Source organism: Theropithecus gelada, chromosome 11 (assembly GCF_003255815.1).
Source record: "Theropithecus gelada isolate Dixy chromosome 11, Tgel_1.0, whole genome shotgun sequence".
Classification (NCBI taxonomy): Eukaryota; Metazoa; Chordata; class Mammalia; order Primates; family Cercopithecidae; genus Theropithecus; species Theropithecus gelada.
Window position 1 is genome coordinate 112365443 of NC_037679.1, and position 22460 is coordinate 112387902.

The window sequence follows — 22460 nt, forward strand, 5'->3', positions numbered from 1 at the left end:
CCACCCCGTGACCCAATGCCTCCCACCAGACCTCACTTCCAACATTGGGGCTTATATTTCAATATGAGATTCGGAGAGGACAGACATCCAAACTATATCAGTAGATTGTATTTGCCATCAGCGATTGTTTTGAAAATCAGTCACTTCAAGGATGTGCAATCAGATGATTATCAAACACCTCAACACCACAACTGGCTGTCCGGAGTTTGTTCTGAACCCTGTGAATCTGATTTTCTAGTAAGTTTCCCCAACTATACCCTGATTCCAAACAATAGGTGTATTTTGAGACTCTCCCGGGGTTGACCGTCATTACTTTGTTTTCATAGTGTTTTGTGGAAACCACTAAGGCTGAGTTTCCCTGCTTTCCCCACACTTCTTCCTCCCTCTCTCTCTCTTTTCCTCTCCTTCTTCCTTACCCTTCCTCTCCTTCTACCTCTCTCTCTCATTTTGTTTCAAGTAATGTTAAATTAGAGCTAAGTTAGTAAGTTAGTGTTAAGTCAGTTCTAATTTTGAACATTTGCTCGGTGAAAATTAAAGCTCCAGTCACAGGATAACCAGAGTCTTGAGAACTTTCTTTTTATGTGAAAGCAAACAATCATATTTTATTCCACTTGCTCCTCATGGAAAAAGAAGAAGTTTGAGAATAAATTGATGTTCCCTCATTTATTTCAATAGATTGTAAAATGTGAATCTTGGTTATCTACAGGAAAACGTGGATAATATTATTGAAGAAGTTAAAAAAATATGCAGTGTTCTAGGGTGTGTGGAAACCAAACAAATTACAGATGCAGTAAATGAACTAAGTCTAATTCTTCAGAGAAAAGCGGAGGTAAGTATATTCATTTATTACACAATAGCTTTAAACCTGAGTTCAATACTTAAGGAGAGTGAAAGACTTTTTACTAACAACTGTATTTCTATGTGTATGTTTGAGTCTGTGTGATTGTGTGTGTATCTGTGTGTGTGTGTGTGTGTGTGCTGCCAAACAGTATATTTCAATTGTTTGGGAGTATTGGCAGCTTGAGTCTATTATGCCAAATAGATTTGATTAAACTATAAGGACATTGATTACACCTTTGAAGTTTGTAACCACCTTATAACTTCAGGTGGTACTGAAATCAATCCTATAATCCTACCTAAATGAACGTAATTATATAACATTCACATGTAAGTGTTTGTATAGATTGTTAATTGTTCTCACGTATACGAGTGTATACAGGCATAAGTGTCATGTTTGTATGGATAAGCACATTTATAAAAAAGAAAAAATCCATTTTTGTGGTATCTTTTGCGAATTTTGCAGTGCACACTGCTTCCATGATTTCTGTGTGATTTTCTCTGGATCCCACATTGTGGTTTGGTGGGCTTAAAAAATGAACATTATGTGATTTTCTTTTGAATTCTCAGAAATCTGATATAGACTGTAAGTGATTATTTTCCAAGAAAAACATTAGGACATCTGGTTACAATAAATTCATTTATCTTATTATTAGTTTAGCAGATGATAAAGCAGAAAGATACGATGATAATAATAACAAGTATTTGCTAGTCCATTGTAATATGTAAAATACTTTGACATATGCATTACCTCATTGAATTTAATTTTTATTTTATCTCAATTTATGCTCATAGCAATGTCATAAAGTTGGTATTTTAATGTTCATTTCACTATTAAAACTCAACGCTTACAGTGTGTGTGTACAGAGAATTAATAAGTGGCAAAATACAGATTTGAACCTAGGCCTCTATACACATTACAGTATATGTGAAACTTTCTAAGATAGAGTGAATACATACAATCTCTATCTGCATGGTAGACAACAAGAAAGATTCTACTACTTTTGAGTATGCCAGTCTTGAAATTTTCAAAAGATTGATTTACAATGTAGATCATCATATTACTACATAGAAATAATCATGCTTACTGCTTATTGTTTCAAATAGATAAGTGGGTATGAAAATTCAGTAGTTTCTTAATGATGGGCTTTCTAGATCTTATTTAATCCAAAGTTTTGTGTGATTAGACAGTAAAAAAATGAATATAGAAATTTAAATACATTCTTTACATGAACAATGACGATTTTGATGACTCATGGAGGTATACCACAAAAATATTTTAAAGATAAACATTGCTGAAAAGCTAAAAATGCAAAGCATTAAATAAATCAAAATTTAAATAATGTAATCAATGAATCCAGCAATTCAATATCGAAGACAGATTTGTGTTCATTTCCCTAAATTTTTCTTAAAAAGTAAACACCTTCTCTTTTACTTTACAATTATAGAAGGAAACTGAGTAACTATGTAGTCTCCAAAACTATTTTTGTATGTAGCTATTAAGACATAGGGCCTTTACAAGTAACAACAAGGTAAAACAATCTGATTTGATCACATGTAATATAATCATATTTTTCTATTCTGCATCAGAGTAAAAAAAATATACTGGAGCAGGGGCGTTCAATCTTTTGGCTTCCCTGGGCCACATTGCAAAAATTGTCTTGGGCCACACATAAAATACACTAACAATAGCTGATAGGCTTAAAAAAAAAACCTCATAATGTTTTAAGGAAGTTTACATATTTGTGATATTTGTGTTGGGCTACATTCAATGTCATCCTGGGCTGCATGTGGCCCACAGGCCGTGGGTTGGACAAGCTTGTACTAGCGTCTTAAAAAGCATTTCACCAGTATGTTTCGAAAATAACTATTTTGATGAACTTAAAAACTTGGGAATTACATGATGCTGAAAAGGGGCTTTCTAATTGGTGATGTTAAGTCAGTATAACAAGGTAGTGAGAATTAACTTTGAACAGGCAGGTATTTCTCTTAAATTGTCACATTTTAGAAACATTACAAGCTCCCAAAGCTGATAAAATACATGAGATAAGATAATGCAAATATGAATTGGATATAAGATCTACCAGTTTCTATATAAACATCCTGTGGAAAATTAATTCACTTTTTGGAGTTTTAATTTTCCTCATGTTTAAAACAGAAAAATAAATCAGAATTTGCAGGGTTCTTCTAAGTATGGGAAATAATGTTAATAAAGGGCCCTGATGACAGTGTAGCTTAAATGAGATCGTTGTTGTTACTGGAGGTATTAAGGATGGTGCTGGTGCTAGTTCTGGAGAATCTTTCCCACAAGGCTTATACGAAGGCTTTAATTCACACTTCACACAAGCACCAGGAAGGTTGGCCCCTGTCATCTCATGGCCATCGATTACAGCCAGCCTCCTGACAAATATGAACCATTGCCAGAGGAAGAGACCAGATGTGTGGATGTGGACACGTCTTCCCATCTGTTAAGACTATTTGATTATTCTTCTACTTTTATGTCCAGCTCTTGGTGAATTGGTGGACAAACAACTGTTCAAACAATGAGGAAAATATAGTCTTAGGATGAAGCATTTCGAATGATGTTAAAGTATTGCTGGTTATAAAAAGTTTTATCTTCAAAACACTCATTTTCTGAAACTCCCTAAAAGACCAAAAATGACAATTTTTCAGAAATATCAAACTTAATACTTGAAATTAAAAGAATTATTCACAAAGGATTGGGTATTTCGTAGGAAAGCCATAAACAATTATAATACTAAAAAAAAAACTCACCTTCATATTTCACTTTCCTTATGTACTAGTAGAAACACAAAATTTTGTGTGATTTTTCTTTGAAACTTTTAAACTCGTAATATCTAAATATTTATCCTATATTTTGATAAGACTACAATGATTTTCATGCAGAGAAATTAAGAAAGGAGTTAACAATCAGGAGTTTTATTTAATATATGTCAATAGATAAAATAGTTCAATATTCTTAAAAACTGGATCCTACTTATTTTGAGCAGACTGTTGAAAGCTCATTTATTCTGCATCAGTTGCATTCATACTTTTGTTCATCTCTTTTTCCATCCCATTTTAATCGTGAGCCCACCTATATAAGAATCTTGGCACACATATTAAGTACATTTTACAGAATTTGTGCAGTAACCAGCTACAGTTAACAATGCCAAAGCAGTCTATCCACCCACCATGAAGTTAAGACTGAAGAAATGACAAATACAGGCCTTCTGCCAACAAACTGAAATTTGAGAAGCTTTTCTTTTTCTTGGCTACATTTTTGGTCAACATACAAAGGACTATTTCCTGCCATACAGGGAAGTCATTAGGAGTTTATTAAATGTAAGCTTTGGCAAGATGAAGAATTATATGACAAACATACTTGTACTCTATTTTATTCTCTGACCCAGCACTGGAAACAATTTGCATCCTTCAAATTATATTCCAGAACTCACATAATTTAATTTCCATTAAATGCTTACATAACAGGCGAACCACAAAGTGAAAATATGGTCTTTCATATCATAGTGTAGGTGGATGTCATGGTGATTTTCTAATACAAGTCTATATTTCTGAATAAATTGAATTCTAGTTAAATCAGGCTAACATTTTTAATAATCTCACCTACATGGATAGGGTGGAAATCTCATATGTAGTTGTTAAGACTAGCAACTGATACTATACTCCAATTAAATATTTTACCTAATAGAAGTGCTTCTGAAAAGGTTCATGCGAATGATGCTTCTAATTAAAAAGTTACATATAAATGTAATGACATTTTAAACATGATCGAAATGTTCTCTCTCTAAAAGAATACTGTAACAAATTTTTTGTTATGGAAAAACAATTATTCTCTAATTTATTTGTTTGAGAAATCTGGTTTTTAACTAATTGTATTTCCTTAAATGCAAGACTTGAAATTTTATATTTTTATTTTTACTTTTTTTAAAATTTTGAGTTTATAAATTTAAAACATTTTAATGGCAATTAAAATGGATCTTATTAACAATTGTATTTCCTTTTGGGCTGAAACCATTTTTTAGGATGTTTATAAATCACCTTATACAGTTTTCATGATAGTTCAGTTACAACCAGCAAATCCTAAGCCACCAAAGTAATTCTAGGTTTCTAACAAGGATAAAAATAAGTAAATAAGGAAAAGCACCACACTAATGGATATAAACCTAAAGAATAATGAAAATGGAAGCAAAAAAATAGGATTTCAGATTGTATTTTTTATTTAAGATATGACTCAATATATTTTATTTTTTCAAGTGTTTGACTATCAGAGTTTTAAAAATTTCCTAAAAAGGAAAAAAGAAAGAAAACTATTTAGTGAATCTATACTGATTTTGTCCACATCAATTCAGTCTTCTTTTAGGTGCTATCCAAAGCTTGCTGAATAACTGCTAGGAATAAGAGCTGGACACGGCATACAGAGAGAATTAGACATGCACTTTTCTCAAAAGATTAGTCACTATTATATAAAGGGGATTGAGCTTAGACGATCTATCGTGGTAATTTCTCCTTTAAAAAATTACCTACATTGCTTATTACAATATTTAGAAAGTTTTTATTTCATCATACAATTTAAATTTATTCTGTTTAATAAGCAAATTGATATATGATGCCAAGAAATATTTTGTTGTTTTATCATGACAAAGAAATTATAATGTTTAGATTTTGGACGTTACCTTTTGATTATTTTGTGAATTTGTTGTGTGAATAACAAGCATAATTTTACATTTCTTTCAGAATTTTTATCAAAGTTCAGAGACTTCAGCAAAAGGTAAAACATACATGTACTCAAGCATTTTGAAATAAAAGAAAAAAATAAGTTACAGAATCCAAAATAATTTTTTTATCCAAATACTGTGGTAACACACAACACACACACACACACACGCACACACACACACACAGCCTTATGAGGAGAAAGATGCTTTTCTAAAATCCTTTTTATTAATGGAAGTGTTTATTCTGCAAAGGAATAAAAATCCACACTCCGTAAACTTTTAGCCTGATATTTTTAAAATAATGAGAAAAGTCTACAAAAAGATCTATAAATATTAAAATGCTGAAAATATCTTATAACCATTCCAAGACATTGAGAATTTTACCATTTACCTAATTATATTTTGATGTAAGAAAAATTAGAAAAGTGGTAGATGTCTGTCTGCAAGGTCACCCACTTCAAATTCAAGTTCCAGCTCTATATGAAAGACCAAGCTAATATAACAGGTAGGAGGATTTGGTTCTGGAATAATTAGTGTTTACAGAGGCCCTGAGTCTATAAAATTACAAGCCACGGGAGGACTTTGCCTCTATAGAAAACAGGAGGTGTGAGATTGCGTGGGATAGAGCAGAGTCTGACTTTTGGAATCAGGCAGAACTGGTTTTGAATTTCAACTCTCCCAACTCAAATCTCAACTGGTTTTGAATCAAAGATTCTACTTTCAGAGTCTGTGATTCTAGATTAAACTCTTTGATCTTGTTATCCTAATAGGCATAAACAATATAATAGGATTTAATGTGCAGGGTCTGGTCAGGATCATTCTTTGTTGTAGATGGTATTTGGCACAGGAATACTCTGAGTATCTGCAAGAAAACTGTCTGCCCCTCACATGTTCAACTAACACACTTGGATTCAGAAAAATCCACTGGAAAGCAAATGAAAACCTCACCTGTCCTCCACACCCTTAACTGTTTCAGTAGTCATGTACAAAAGTATATCCTCTCAACTCTAATTCCTACCACTCAAAAGAAGACATACAATTATGTTTGAGGAACTCCCCCATCTCACATCAAAAAGGAAAATAGGGTGGCAGAGGGTATAAAGAAACTTGTGCAAGTACAAACCCCCCCCTATTCTAGGTGTTCATAAAACTCTAGAACACAATAGAGGGAAGGAAGGAATGGACACTCCCTGACAGTATTACTAGCAGAATCTAAGTGGTCGAACATGAAGTGATCAAGCTGGAGGTGTGTGTGTATGAAACTGATTCTCCTTTTCTATCAGGAATGTTGTAATGAGGTCTCCTCCCCCATATTCCTCTGGGGACTAGAATATGAGATCCCACAAAACTGTACAGAAATGTTCCTGGAGACTTATATCCTATAATAAATCATGACAGATTTTAATTGAGTCTAAATTGCACATAGATTGTCCTTGCCTCTTTATTTCATGGCACTGTAACTCTTTTCCAGAGTAAAATTAGGTGCAATAAACTCTTTTCTCACCATATTTCACTACCAAGCCCTGTGTCTTGGGTGCTTAATACGATTTCATGATGTTATTTGAAATGTAGTCTTCATCCAGAGTTCAGGAAGTAAAACATAATGCATAAGCATACATCTCTATGCAAACTTAAAGTAGCAAATTATATCCAAGAACCATGTTTCTGCACAAAAAGCAAAAAGTAGAGTTTGAGTAATTAACCAAATGACTAAGTTTCCCCCAAAATATATGCTAGCGCTTAAATTAATAAATTTATGATTTGTTTTAGATGTGTGTTCATTTGCACAATGTTGGGAATTCTTGAAAAGAAGTTTATGCTTTCTGCTTCAGGGTACCAAGAGTACAATTTGGAGACAGAGAAACAAGATGTTTCTATACATTTATAATTCTCTGCCTTCTGCTGTTCAGGAGAATCTCTGTTCATTGGCCTCCAGAGTTTGATGTGGCCTCTTTTAAGACTATTTTTACACTGCTTTACTCTTCTGCTTCATTAATTGCTACTGCTGACTTCTCAGAGAATTTTAATTACAGGTTTTCTTTTTCCTCTGCTTGTCCCCCCAGGCGGTTTCAACAGAGGGCACAATTTAAGAAATATAACAAATAAGGAAAGTTAATCTACCTTATATATTTTGTACAAATTTATGAATAACTAAGTGAAAAACAGCATGTGTTAAACAATAACAAAAATATTTAATTATCGACAGAGCTACTGAGGCACAGACAGGATGTGGGAAGAAGCTCCATGTCAAGCTGGCCACTTTCCTGAAGTATCCAACTGCCTGTGTGCTGGAATACTGTAGATTATCAAAGGAAATATCTAGCTCTGTGCTATTTTCGTTTCCAAACAATTAGAAACAAAAGGCAATTCATGTTTTTTTAACTTATAAATTGTATATTTCTGGAATTTTCACTTAATTTTTTTTAACTTAAGTTTACTTTGGGTAACAAACTGTGGAAAGCAAAAGTACTGTTAAGACTGAACTACTATATAGGGAATTGCATGTTTTAAAAACAACTTATAAATAATTGCGTGTGTTTGAATAAACAACTTTATTGACTAACAGCACATGGATTCATATCACAGCAGATTAAAAAAAAAGCAAAACACAATTTCTGATGATGTGCTTACTTGTTCTCAATATCTACTTAGCTGCCAGAGAAAAACTATTAGCCCCTATACCTAGTAATTTTTCTTCTTTCATGACAAATCACTTTTAGGAATAACCAGTGACTCCTTTTAAATAACTAATGGCAAAACTCAAGAAAGGCTTTGATTTTGAAGAGAGACAGTAAACATCATAAATCTTTCATTTCAAGCTGGTTTTAAATCCTAGCCATGTACTATTTTCATTCTGTTTTTATATCAGCGCATTGCATATGATTAGTGTTCAGTTAATGGTAAACATGATAGCATCATCAAATTTATTATGATTAATTCTTTAGATAGAATTTGTTTGATGTACTTATAAGTCATGTAGAAAAAATATTCCTTGTCTGAAAATTAACTTTAAACAATCACAAATCTGAAAAAAACATTGCAAATTACAGTTGATCAGAATGTCAAATTAACAATTTTTAAAATTCCAAATTGTGATGAAAAGGCCATGTTTCGAAGATTTCTGCAGCTGAAGATCAGAAAGCTTATTGATAAATAATCTACTAGCAACTAAGCCAGGTTGCATTCAGAGGTACAGATAGTTAATTGTCTTTAGTTGGTAAAGGGTCACTTTAATTAAATTTATTTAAATTGTATTATAAGAAATTTCAAAGCTGTAATTGATGGCCTATGATAAATATGGCCCTTGTTAGTGACTTGATCTCTACCTCTTCCTTTCTAGGCTTGATAGAGAAGGTAACAACTGAACTATCCACATCCATCTACCAGCTCATCAATGTCTATTGTAACAGCTTTTATGCAGATTTTCAGCCTGTAAATGTACCCAGATGCGTTTCCTATCTAAATCCCGGGCTTCCTTCCCACCTCGGCTTCACAGTGTATGCCGCACACAACATTCCAGAATCCTGGGTGCACAGGTGAGTGGTGGTGAGTTTTTCACCAAAGGGTTCATTTTCACATAGCTTCTAAGTAGAATGCAATTTGTCATGTTCTTACATGCAGAAGCAAAAATGTCATAAAATTTTGCAATTAATCAGCATAGGTTTATCCATATTCTTAAAATCACATTTTACATGTTTAGATTCAAAATAAATATTTAATTTTCTTTCTTCTTCCATTTTCCATATTTAAACAATTGCCATTACCAATATATCACTGTGGAACTAGCAAATACTCATTCTATTTAGTGGCTGCTCTAAAATTTTCTTTTTCATGTTTGGGTTTAAATGGCTAATGCCAGTTAAGAAAACATAGTAAGACAAAAACACGTACACATACAGAGAGATGGAGAGTCTTCAAAAATAGAAAAAAAAATCATTCTGATCCTCACCAGGTTTCAGTGGTATTTTGCAAGAACTGTACCTTGATAAAATGAGAATTAGCCAAGAATTATTTGCGTTTCAATAGAAGTGAATGACAATTATGCATGGAATATCACCAGATTTTAAGTTGACTCTACTATGTAGTATTTTCTTCAATAACATAATTACAGTAATATAGAGATAATTAATTAAAGTTGATAAGATAGTAATTTGGTAATGGAGTTATTATACTTACTGCATTTAGCATCTCAAGGAAAAACTGAAATAAATAATTTCAGTAAAGATTCCATTTTTGGCCAGAAACAGTGGTTCATGCCTGTAATCCTACCACTTTGGGAGGCCAAGGCAGGCGAATCACTTGAGGTCAGAAGTTCAAAACCAGACTGGACAACATGGTGAAACCCTGTCTGTACTAAAAATACAAAAAATTAGTGGGGCATGGTGGCACACACCTGTAATCCCAGCTACTCTGGAGGCTGAGGCAGTAGAATCACTTGAAACCAGGAAGCAGAGGTTGCAGTGTGCAGTGAGCCGAGATAGTGCCACTGCACTCCAGCCTGGGGGACAGAGTGAGACTCCGTCTCAAAAAAAAAAAAAGCGAAAGAAGATTCAATTTTTATCTTGATCTGTATTTTTTAAAAATAAACTTTATAAATCTTCATAGAGTAAATTAAAGAGGAAATTTTACCTGTGTATACAAAAAAACACTATCTACACACATATTTGGAATCCATGAAGTAATATTTCTATTCTTTTTCCTTTTTTAATTTTATGAAAATTTTTAAAGGGCTGATGTATAGTAAAATAAATTATTACTCTAATTAATGTTTTCTTTTAATTTTCTAACCATCAATAAATACTCCTTTGTTTGAATTCCCATGGAAAATTTCTATAGCCAGATAAATACAGATAAAGCTATATGTATAGGGCTTGCATTTATATATGTGTGTCTATATGTAGATAGACAAGGATAAATATATATATAAATATATACATAGGTGTGTAAATGCAAAATGTAAAATATATACATATGTGTGTAAATATACATATGTGCACAAGTGTAAAATGAATATGAATATAAAAAAGTATACATTTATGCATATGTGTGTGTTTGTGTATGAATGATCTAACTAGCTCTCTTTTTTCTGTCTCTACATAGTACCTATGTGCGGGTAAAAATAGAACGCTTTTTAATATTGTTATATGCAGGTAGATGTGTACATATGTACATATAATTATAAATATAAAATAATGCTTTTCTGCAAATGTTCCTATAATCAGTAAGTAACTTAGGGCTCTGATGAAGGAAACAAAATCATCCCAGCCATTCATTACTGGAACAAACTATAAAGGGCTGGACACAGGGGAAAATATGAAGCTATTCCCCTCTTAAGGAATCCGTGGACCAGTCAAAATTCTTTGGGAAGAGGCTCCAGTACGATGTCTTATCTCATGACAAATTACATCTTTATGGTAGATTTTCTTAGGGACCTAGTATATAAGTTATCTATTAATACATAACAAATTACCCCAAAACTTAGCAGTTTAGCACAACAAACTTTGATGAGTTCACATTCTGAGGCTCAAGAATCTGGGAAGCGGAGGGGCGGAGCAAGATGGCCGAATAGGAGCAGCTCCAGTCTTCAACTCCCAGCGCCAGCGACACAGAAGACCGGTGATTTCGGCATTTTCAACTGAGGTACTGGGTTCATCTCACTGGGGAGTGCCGGACGATCGGTACTGGTCAGCTGCTGCAGCCCGACCAGCGAGAGCTGAAGCAGGGCGAGGCATTGCCTCACCTGAGAAGCGCAAGGGGGAAGGGAATCCCTTTTCCTAGCCAGGGGAACTGAGACACACAACACCTGGAGAATCGGGTAACTCCCACCCCAATACTGCGCTTTGAGCAATCAGGCACACCAGGAGATCATATCCCACACCTGGCCGGGAGGGTCCCACACCCACGGAGCCTCCCTCATTGCTATTACAGCAGTCTGTGATCTACCGGCAAGGCAGCAGCGAGGCTGGGGGAGGGGCGCCCGCCATTGCTGAGGCTTAAGTAGGTAAACAAAGCTGCTGGGAAGCTCCAACTGGGTGGAGCTCACAGCAGCTCAAGGAAACCTGCCTGTCTCTGTAGACTCCACCTCTGGGGGCAGGGCACAGAAAACAATAACAAAGCAGCAGACACCTCTGCAGACGCAAACGACTCTGTCTGACAGCTTTGAAGAGAGCAGTGGATCTCCCAACACGGAGGTTGAGATCTGAGAAGGGACAGACTCCCTGCTCAAGCGGGTCCCTGACCCCTGAGTAGCCTAACTGGGAGACATCCCCCACTAGGGGCAGTCTGACACCCCACACCTCACAGGGTGGAGTACACCCCTGAGAGGAAGCTTCCAAAGCAAGAATCAGACAGGTACACTTGCTGTTCAGAAATATTCTATCTTCTGCAGCCTCTGCTGCTGTTACCCAGGCAAACAGGGTCTGGAGTGGACCTCAAGCAATCTCCAACAGACCTACAGCTGAGGGTCCTGACTGTTAGAAGGAAAACTATCAAACAGGAAGGACACCTACACCAAAACCCCATCAGTACATCACCAGCATCAAAGACCAGAGGCTGATAAAACCACAAAGATGGGGAAAAAGCAGGGCAGAAAAGCTGGAAATTCAAAAAACAAGAGCGCATCTCCCCCGGCAAAGGAGCGCAGCTCATCGCCAGCAACGGATCAAAGCTGGACGGAGAATGACTTTGACGAGATGAGAGAAGAAGGCTTCAGTCCATCAAATTTCTCAGAGCTAAAGGAGGAATTACGTACCCAGTGCAAAGAAACTAAAAATCTTGAAAAAAAAGTGGAAGAATTGACGGCTAGACTAATTAATGCAGAGAAGGTCATAAACGAAATGAAAGAGATGAAAACCATGACACGAGAAATACGTGACAAATGCACAAGCTTCAGTAACCGACTCGATCAACTGGAAGAAAGAGTATCAGCGATTGAGGATCAAATGAATGAAATGAAGCGAGAAGAGAAACCAAAAGAAAAAAGAAGAAAAAGAAATGAACAAAGCCTGCAAGAAGTATGGGATTATGTAAAAAGACCAAATCTACGTCTGATTGGGGTGCCTGAAAGTGAGGGGGAAAATGGAACCAAGTTGGAAAACACTCTTCAGGATATCATCCAGGAGAACTTTCCCAACCTAGTAGGGCAGGCCAACATTCAAATCCAGGAAATACAGAGAACGCCACAAAGATACTCCTCGAGAAGAGCAACTCCAAGACACATAATTGCCAGATTCACCAAAGTTGAAATGAAGGAAAAAATCTTAAGGGCAGCCAGAGAGAAAGGTCGGGTTACCCACAAAGGGAAGCCCATCAGACTCACAGCAGATCTCTCGGCAGAAACTCTCCAAGCCAGAAGAGAGTGGGGGCCAATATTCAACATTCTTAAAGAAAAGAATTTTAAACCCAGAATTTCATATCCAGCCAAACTAAGTTTCATAAGTGAAGGAGAAATAAAATCCTTTACAGATAAGCAAATGCTTAGAGATTTTGTCACCACTAGGCCTGCCTTACATGAGACCCTGAAGGAAGCACTCAACATGGAAAGGAACAACCGGTACCAGCCATCTCAAAAACATGCCAAAATGTAAAGACCATCGAGGCTAGGAAGAAACTGCATCAACTAATGAGCAAAATAACCAGTTAATATCATAATGGCAGGATCAAGTTCACACATAACAATCTTAACCTTAAATGTAAATGGACTAAATGCTCCAATTAAAAGACACAGACTGGCAAACTGGATAAAGAGTCAAGACCCATCAGTCTGCTGTATTCAGGAGACCCATCTCACACGCAGAGACATACATAGGCTCAAAATAAAGGGATGGAGGAAGATTTACCAAGCAAATGGAGAACAAAAAAAAGCAGGGGTTGCAATCCTAGTCTCTGATAAAACAGACTTTAAACCATCAAAGATCAAAAGAGACAAAGAAGGCCATTACATAATGGTAAAGGGATCAATTCAACAGGAAGAGCTAACTATCCTAAATATATATGCACCCAATACAGGAGCACCCAGATTCATAAAGCAAGTCCTTAGAGACTTACAAAGAGACTTAGACTCCCATACAATAATAATGGGAGACTTCAACACTCCACTGTCAACATTAGACAGATCAACGAGACAGAAAGTTAACAAGGATATCCAGGAATTGAACTCATCTCTGCAGCAAGCAGACCTAATAGACATCTATAGAACTCTCCACCCCAAATCAACAGAATATACATTCTTCTCAGCACCACATCGTACTTATTCCAAAATTGACCACGTAATTGGAAGTAAAGCACTCCTCAGCAAATGTACAAGAACAGAAATTATAACAAACTGTCTCTCAGACCACAGTGCAATCAAACTAGAACTCAGGACTAAGAAACTCAATCAAAACCGCTCAACTACATGGAAACTGAACAACCTGCTCCTGAATGACTACTGGGTACATAACGAAATGAAGGCAGAAATAAAGATGTTCTTTGAAACCAATGAGAACAAAGATACAACATACCAGAATCTCTGGGACACATTTAAAGCAGTGTGTAGAGGGAAATTTATAGCACTAAATGCCCACAAGAGAAAGCAGGAAAGATCTAAAATTGACACTCTAACATCGCAATTAAAAGAACTAGAGAAGCAAGAGCAAACACATTCGAAAGCTAGCAGAAGGCAAGAAATCACTAAGATCAGAGCAGAACTGAAGGAGATAGAGACACAAAAAACCCTCCAAAAAATCAATGAATCCAGGAGTTGGTTTTTTGAAAAGATCAACAAAATTGACAGACCACTAGCAAGACTAATAAAGAAGAAAAGAGAGAAGAATCAAATCGACGCAATTAAAAATGAAAAAGGGGATATCACCACCGACCCCACAGAAATACAAACTACCATCAGAGAATACTATAAACACCTCTACGCAAATAAACTGGAAAATCTAGAAGAAATGGATAATTTCCTGGACACTTACACTCTTCCAAGACTAAACCAGGAAGAAGTTGAATCCCTGAATAGACCAATAGCAGGCTCTGAAATTGAGGCAACAATTAATAGCCTACCAACCAAAAAAAGTCCAGGACCAGATGGATTCACAGCTGAATTCTACCAGAGGTACAAGGAGGAGTTGGTACCATTCCTTCTGAAACTATTCCAATCAATAGAAAAAGAGGGAATCCTCCCTAACTCATTTTATGAGGCCAACATCATCCTGATACCAAAGCCTGGCAGAGATACAACAAAAAAAGAGAATTTTAGACCAATATCCCTGATGAACATCGATGCAAAAATCCTCAATAAAATACTGGCAAACCGGATTCAGCAACACATCAAAAAGCTTATCCACCATGATCAAGTGGGCTTCATCCCTGGGATGCAAGGCTGGTTCAACATTCGCAAATCAATAAACATAATCCAGCATATAAACAGAACCAAAGACAAGAACCACATGATTATTTCAATAGATGCAGAAAAGGCTTTTGACAAAATTCAACAGCCCTTCATGCTAAAAACGCTCAATAAATTCGGTATTGATGGAACGTACCTCAAAATAATAAGAGCTATTTATGACAAACCCACAGCCAATATCATACTGAATGGGCAAAAACTGGAAAAATTCCCTTTGAAAACTGGCACAAGACAGGGATGCCCTCTCTCACCACTCCTATTCAACATAGTGTTGGAAGTTCTGGCTAGGGCAATCAGGCAAGAGAAAGAAATCAAGGGTATTCAGTTAGGAAAAGAAGAAGTCAAATTGTCCCTCTTTGCAGATGACATGATTGTATATTTAGAAAACCCCATTGTCTCAGCCCAAAATCTCCTTAAGCTGATAAGCAACTTCAGCAAAGTCTCAGGATACAAAATTAATGTGCAAAAATCACAAGCATTCTTATACACTAGTAACAGACAAACAGAGAGCCAAATCATGAATGAACTTCCATTCACAATTGCTTCAAAGAGAATCAAATACCTAGGAATCCAACTTACAAGGGATGTAAAGGACCTCTTCAAGGAGAACTACAAACCACTGCTCAGTGAAATAAAAGAGGACACAAACAAATGGAAGAACATACCATGCTCATGGATAGGAAGAATCAATATCGTGAAAATGGCCATACTGCCCAAGGTAATTTATAGATTCAATGCCATCCCCATCAAGCTACCAATGAGTTTCTTCACAGAATTGGAAAAAACTGCTTTAAAGTTCATATGGAACCAAAAAAGAGCCCGCATCTCCAAGACAATCCTAAGTCAAAAGAACAAAGCTGGAGGCATCACGCTACCTGACTTCAAACTATACTACAAGGCTACAGTAACCAAAACAGCATGGTACTGGTACCAAAACAGAGATATAGACCAATGGAACAGAACAGAGTCCTCAGAAATAATACCACACATCTACAGCCATCTGATCTTTGACAAACCTGAGAGAAACAAGAAATGGGGAAAGGATTCCCTATTTAATAAATGGTGCTGGGAAAATTGGCTAGCCATAAGTAGAAAGCTGAAACTGGATCCTTTCCTTACTCCTTATACGAAAATTAATTCAAGATGGATTAGAGACTTAAATGTTAGACCTAATACCATAAAAATCCTAGAGGAAAACCTAGGTAGTACCATTCAGGACATAGGCATGGGCAAAGACTTCATGTCTAAAACACCAAAAGCAACAGCAGCAAAAGCCAAAATTGACAAATGGGATCTAATTAAACTAAAGAGCTTCTGCACAGCAAAAGAAACTACCATCAGAGTGAACAGGCAACCTACAGAATGGGAGAAAATTTTTGCAATCTACTCATCTGACAAAGGGCTAATATCCAGAACCTACAAAGAACTCCAACAAATTTACAAGAAAAAAACAAACAACCCCATCAAAAAGTGGGCAAAGAATATGAATAGACATTTCTCAAAAGAAGACATTCATACAGCCAACAAACACATGAAAAAATGCTCATCATCACTGGCCATCAGAGAAATGCAAATCAAAACCACAATGAGATACCATCTCACACCAGTTAGAATGGCGATCATTCAAAAGTCAGGAAACAACAGGTGCTGGAGAGGATGTGGAGAAATAGGAACACTTTTACACTGTTGGTGGGATTGTAAACTAGTTCAACCATTATGGAAAACAGTATGGCGATTCCTCAAGGATCTAGAACTAGATGTACCATATGACCCAGCCATCCCATTACTGGGTATATACCCAAAGGATTATAAATTATGCTGCTATAAAGACACATGCACACGTATGTTTATTGCAGCACTATTCACAATAGCAAAGACTTGGAATCAACCCAAATGTCCATCAGTGACAGATTGGATTAAGAAAATGTGGCATATATACACCATGGAATACTATGCAGCCATAAAAAAGGATGAGTTTGTGTCCTTTGTAGGGACATGGATGCAGCTGGAATCCATCATTCTTAGCAAACTATCACAAGAACAGAAAACCAAACACCGCATGTTCTCACTCATAGGTGGGAACTGAACAATGAGATCACTTGGACTCGGGAAGGGGAACATCACACACCGGGGCCTATCATGGGGAGGGGGGCGGGGGGAGGGATTGCATTGGGAGTTATACCTGATGTAAATGACGAGTTGATGGGTGCAGCACACCAACAAGGCACAAGTATACATATGTAACAAACCTGCACGTTATGCACATGTACCCTACAACTTACAGTATAATAATAATAAATAAATTAAAAAAAAAAAAAAAAGAATCTGGGAAGCAGTTTTGCTGGGTGGATCTGGCTTAAGGTTTCCCATGAGTTGCAGTCACACTGTTCACTGAGACCACAGTCATCTCAAGCTCATTGGGGCTGAAGAATCTACTTCTAAGGTGGTATTGATGTGGTTAGTGGAAGACCTCAGTTCCCCATGGTGTATAGGTGTGGGACCCTCAATTCCTTGCTATTCAGTTTTCAACAAATGTCCTCAGGCCATAGAGTTGGCTTCTCCCAGAGCAGATGATCCAAGGAATGAGAGAGAGTCCATGAGCAAGGGAACTCCAGAGACAGAAGGGACAATCTTTATAATCTAATATTGGAAGTGGTATACCACTCCTTTGCCATATTGTACCCTGTGGGAAAGCGTGATACAAGGGTTCACATACCAGGAGGCAGAATCATTGGGGGCTTTCTTGGAGGCAAGACACCTGGGAAGAAACTAGGCCAGAGGTATCCAAAAGCGTACACACTGATAAACTGAGGGGGTAAAATAATAAAGTGATAGCTTTCTAGATGGCTTTAGTCAAAATGACCATAATTAATGTCAGCAACTGAAACTAATTTGTTAAAGTACAAACTTAAGGTACAAGACTCTACAATAAAAAATAGTGAAACATTCACCATCAAATCTGAGTATTTGAAACTGATTATCATCTACTCCACAGATGCCTTCAGGGAACACCCCACTCAAGCTATCAAAGACAAATGAGAATGTATCTTACTTAGAATAATTTGATTAAACAAATTCTTTCCTTGATTCATTACACTGATTAAGAACTCATTCATATTTATTCTAAATTTCTCATTATAGAGAATAGAAATTTAATTACTTAACTTTATCCTCTCTACAAATCGAAAGTGCCTTTATCTCACTCAAAGATGAGATAAATTTATTGTTTTGTGTATATATTTCATGATGCTCATTATCTTAATAATAGCATATTATTAGTTCTCCCCCAAATCACCTTTTACAATGTCCGTGTGACCATGCACATTTGTATGTAAGACTACGGTTTTTAAAACTCTAGTACCCAAAACATGTCCTGACATGCAATAGGCACTCGACAAAGATTTGTTAAAAATGTTTGAATAAAATTCCTTGAATAGAGAAGTCAGTCATACTTGGTGTGTGAAATTGTTACATAAGTCTTGAGAGCAGGAATACTTAGTCCATGTCATGGTTATTACTGAGGGCAAAAATATAAGCTGAGCTGAAAACTATAAAGAAGCAATGCCCAGAAAGGAGGGTAGACTAGGAGATATTCCAAGGAAGCCAAGAAAATATTACAATAGAGGTACAAAGCTAAGTGCCTGAGTTCAAGAGGGCCAACATCAGTGAAAGTGAGTCCAGAGCAATTAGTGGCAGTGTAAGAGTGGTTGACTAGACAATTGTTAAAATGATTTTTAGTAATGATTAATAAGAGTGCAGCAGAATCATATTGTTATATGCGATCATTAAAAAGTCAATAAACATTATTTTAAAAAATCCCTTAAGTCACTCATAAAGTATGGTATCATTACTTGATAAATAGAATGCAAAAATAATTATGCAAAAAAGCATAATATGTACAGTAATCCATATTATGTAATAAAGCATATCTATGCAAAAATGATTGACAGTGCTTTCAATTATGGGATACTGTGTGCACAGGGGCAAGCTGAAATTCTTTCTCATCAAGAGGATGCCCTTTTTATGGGGAAGATTCGAATGGCATATAGAGGTTTCTTGTCCCATAACCTTTGCCATTAAAAGGTACATGTGTGCAGTTTATGTCTTCCATTCGTGTCACTAAAGTCTAATTTATAAACTTGGCTTACCATATTAGCACATTAAGGAATGTGTGGGAAACAGGCACAATCTTTCAATATAAATACTGATGCATATACCAACCAAACATTGGCATGTAGACCAACATAATGGACTGCGAACCAAGAGCATCATTAAATATAAAGTCCTGACATGGTATTGAAATATTCAATTCACCAGAAAGATGTAACAAAGTAATAACATTGACAGAAATCCAAAGAGAGTTTGATGGGGCTAATACGATAGTGGAGGATACCAATATTCCTCTCTCAGGAATTAATACATTAATGAGAAATTAGGAAGAATACAGGAGTGAGCCAATATAATTAACAAGCTTGACCCAATAAATATATATTGTATTTACAGAAAATAATTGGGAAATACAAATTCTTCTCAAGCACATATAGAATATTTATTTTAAGTGACCAAATGTTAAATAGTAGGCACATTTCAAATAACCTATATAATAAAGATCTCATCCACTTTCTGAGATGCAATTTAGAAAACAGTAACAAAAGATAAATATATTCATAAATTTAAGTATGTACTTTTAATTTTATTAATCAAGGAGTTTAGAAAATATTATAACTTAAAGGTAATAAAAATATATAATAAAACATATGGAATGTGGTCAAAGCTATCCTTAAGGTGAAAAATATAGCCTCACATTCATAAATTAGAAATAACAGACTAAAAATTAATGTGGCAATCATGCCACCATTTCCTCTATGCCATTTTGCTTTGTTTTGTTCAGCTTATAAAAATCAAGGATAATAAAGAGGAAGAAAAATCTTCTACCAGCATTCTGGTAGAAGAACAACAAACAAGTCCTAGATCCTCTGATTCATCCTCATCATAGTACTTACTATTAACTGAGCACATTCTATGAGTTTTGCACTGGGAAAAATACTTTACCTGCATTACAGTTGGCCCTTGTTATCTGCAAGGGATTCATGCCAGGACACCTGAAGATAACAAATGTCACAGATGCTGAAGCTCCTTACATAAAATGGCACAGTATTTGTATACAGCACATATACATCATCCTGTATACTTTAAATCATCTATAGATTGCTTATAATACTTAGTGCAATGTAAACTATGTGAATACACTCATGCATAGCTTATGACTTGGGGAATTATGTTCTGAGAAATGTGTTGTGAGGCAATATCGTGTTATAACCACCTGTAGTCTTTAGGACAGTAACATACTGTACAGGTTTGTAGCCTTTGAGCAATAGGCTATCCCATATGCCCTAGATGTGTAGTAGGCTGAGACATCTAGGTTTGTGTAAGTACACTCTGGGATGTTCACATAACAATGAAATCACCTAATGATGCATTTCTCACAACATATCCCTTTGTTTTATTTTTATCGTCATTCCAAAAATATTTTTGACCTGTGGTTGGTTGGATCTGTGAATGCATAACCTAGGGATACAGAGGACCAGCTCTGTTTTATTTAATCCTCACACCAGTGACGCAAGAACACTATCATACCCATTTTGCAGATGAAGAAATTACAGTTCTAGAACTAATCTACGAGAACTCCAGATGTCCTCTTTCTACTCTAAAGTCCCTTCTGTTTACCACAGCAGAAGTGAGTATACTTCAGTGTACTTGATCCTTAACTGGTTACTAGAGTTGATACTGAAACAGGATGGTTCCCATGACCCTTTTAAAGGACTCATGAAGGGGTTGGCTTGTTTAGTCAGCCTACAGCTCTCAACCCCTCATGGGAGAGGGGAACACATAGGTGAGTGGGTGCAGGGGCCAGGACAAGTGCTTCTGGGTGCTGGCAGGAGTAGAACTCTGTGTAGCCCCATGGCAGTGTCTGGGAGGGGTACTCAAAATCCCTGGAGCCCCAGAAGGCATCTGTTACAGTGCTCTTTTGGCTTTGCCATCTGCAGATGACTTAAGTGTTTAACAGCTCAGTGTGACAGCCCTCTGCATCCCGAGCTCTTGTTCGGCATCAAGGAAGAATCAGGTCACATGAACAAATCGAAGATGGTAAATGCAGGAGATTTTATTGCTAATGGAAGTGGGTCTCAGCAGGATGGAGAGCTAGAAAGGGGATGGACTGGGGAGGTGGTGGTCTTCTTCTGGAGTTCAGCCATCCCCGGCCAAACTCTTCTCTGAGGTCCTGCCATCAAGCCACCCCCCTGAAGTCAAGCTGCATCTTTCTGATTTCAGACTGCTGCTTCTCTTCTTACCTTCTCTGCCATTCTGCTGCTCTGCCACTCTGCCACTCTGCCACTCCACCGCTCGGCTGCTTTGCCACCCCTCTGCCAATGGAGCCTGGGGTTTCTATGGGTATAGGATGGTGGGTGGGACAGGCTAAAAAGCAACATTCACGTAGGAAAACAGGAATGCATGTTCTCACTTTGGGCCGCAGGTCCAGGTGTGAGGGCTTCACCAGGGACCCTACCCTTTTCAGCCTGGTATTTTCCTGCCTTCTGTCCATATCACTTTCCCCCGCTGAAGAGGCACATCTTAGTGCCGTTAGAATATGGAAGATGACCAATCTTAGCTACTTCCTGCTGACAGGGGGCATTGTTTTTGGGGAAAACGGCAGTCAGATTCCTCCCTAAGATCTACCTAAGGGTCCCTGACTAAAGGGAGCCATTGTCCAAGGCTCCAGTTGCCTGACCATTCAGAGTTTGATGGCCTCTAGGCAAACAAGAAAAAAAACAAAAAAACAACAACAAAACTTTTACAAGGTTAAGTATGCATAAATCAAATATGTGTATTATACAAGGAAAGGATCTAGTGCCAAAGATTACAGAAATAAGAAATGAAATATGCTGACAACATTGTACCCCAAGCTGTTTCACTTTGGTGAAAGAAATTAAACCTTGTATGGGAGCAGTTAAACTTTATAAGAGGGATAACTATTCTTGCCACATCTGTAGCAGTCAACAGGTACACCTTGAGAATTCTGGGGTTTGTAGGTTTGCATGGTGGCCATTAAAGCTTCTGCCTCTTTCTTGTGTCCCCCCATCTCTACTGTAAAAACTGAGTTGGCCACTTTCAGGAGGTCCTCTAAAGTACTCTCTGTTCCCAGGGCCTGTTTCTGTAGCTTCCTCCTTATATCAGAGGCATCCTGAGTATAATAAATGTATCCTTTATGGTTAGTTTTCCCTCACCAGAATCAGAAGATGGAGATGTGTGCTTTACCAAGGCCTCTCTTAGCCTTTCCAGAAAGGCAGTGGGATTCTCATCAAATCCCTGGTCTACCATAAATAGCTCGATATAGTTGAGAGGCTTGGTGCAAGTCCTACCTAAATCTTCCATTATGCACACCTGAAAGTGTCTCTTCTTCCATTCTCCCATCTCATCATTGAGATCCATTCCAG

General features: G+C 36.8%; 1 protein-coding gene across 3 annotated transcripts in view; it reads left to right on the forward strand.

Moving 5' to 3' along the window:
• PIK3C2G (phosphatidylinositol-4-phosphate 3-kinase catalytic subunit type 2 gamma) overlaps positions 1–22460 on the forward strand; it is a 394884-nt gene that overhangs the window by 56460 nt on the left and 315964 nt on the right. For all 3 annotated transcript variants that reach the window (XM_025401956.1, XM_025401957.1, XM_025401958.1), the window contains exons 8-10: positions 707–829; positions 5596–5629; positions 8917–9112. In XM_025401956.1, the coding sequence (XP_025257741.1) occupies positions 707–829; positions 5596–5629; positions 8917–9112 (353 nt within the window). The remainder of the gene's footprint in view (positions 1–706; positions 830–5595; positions 5630–8916; positions 9113–22460) is intronic.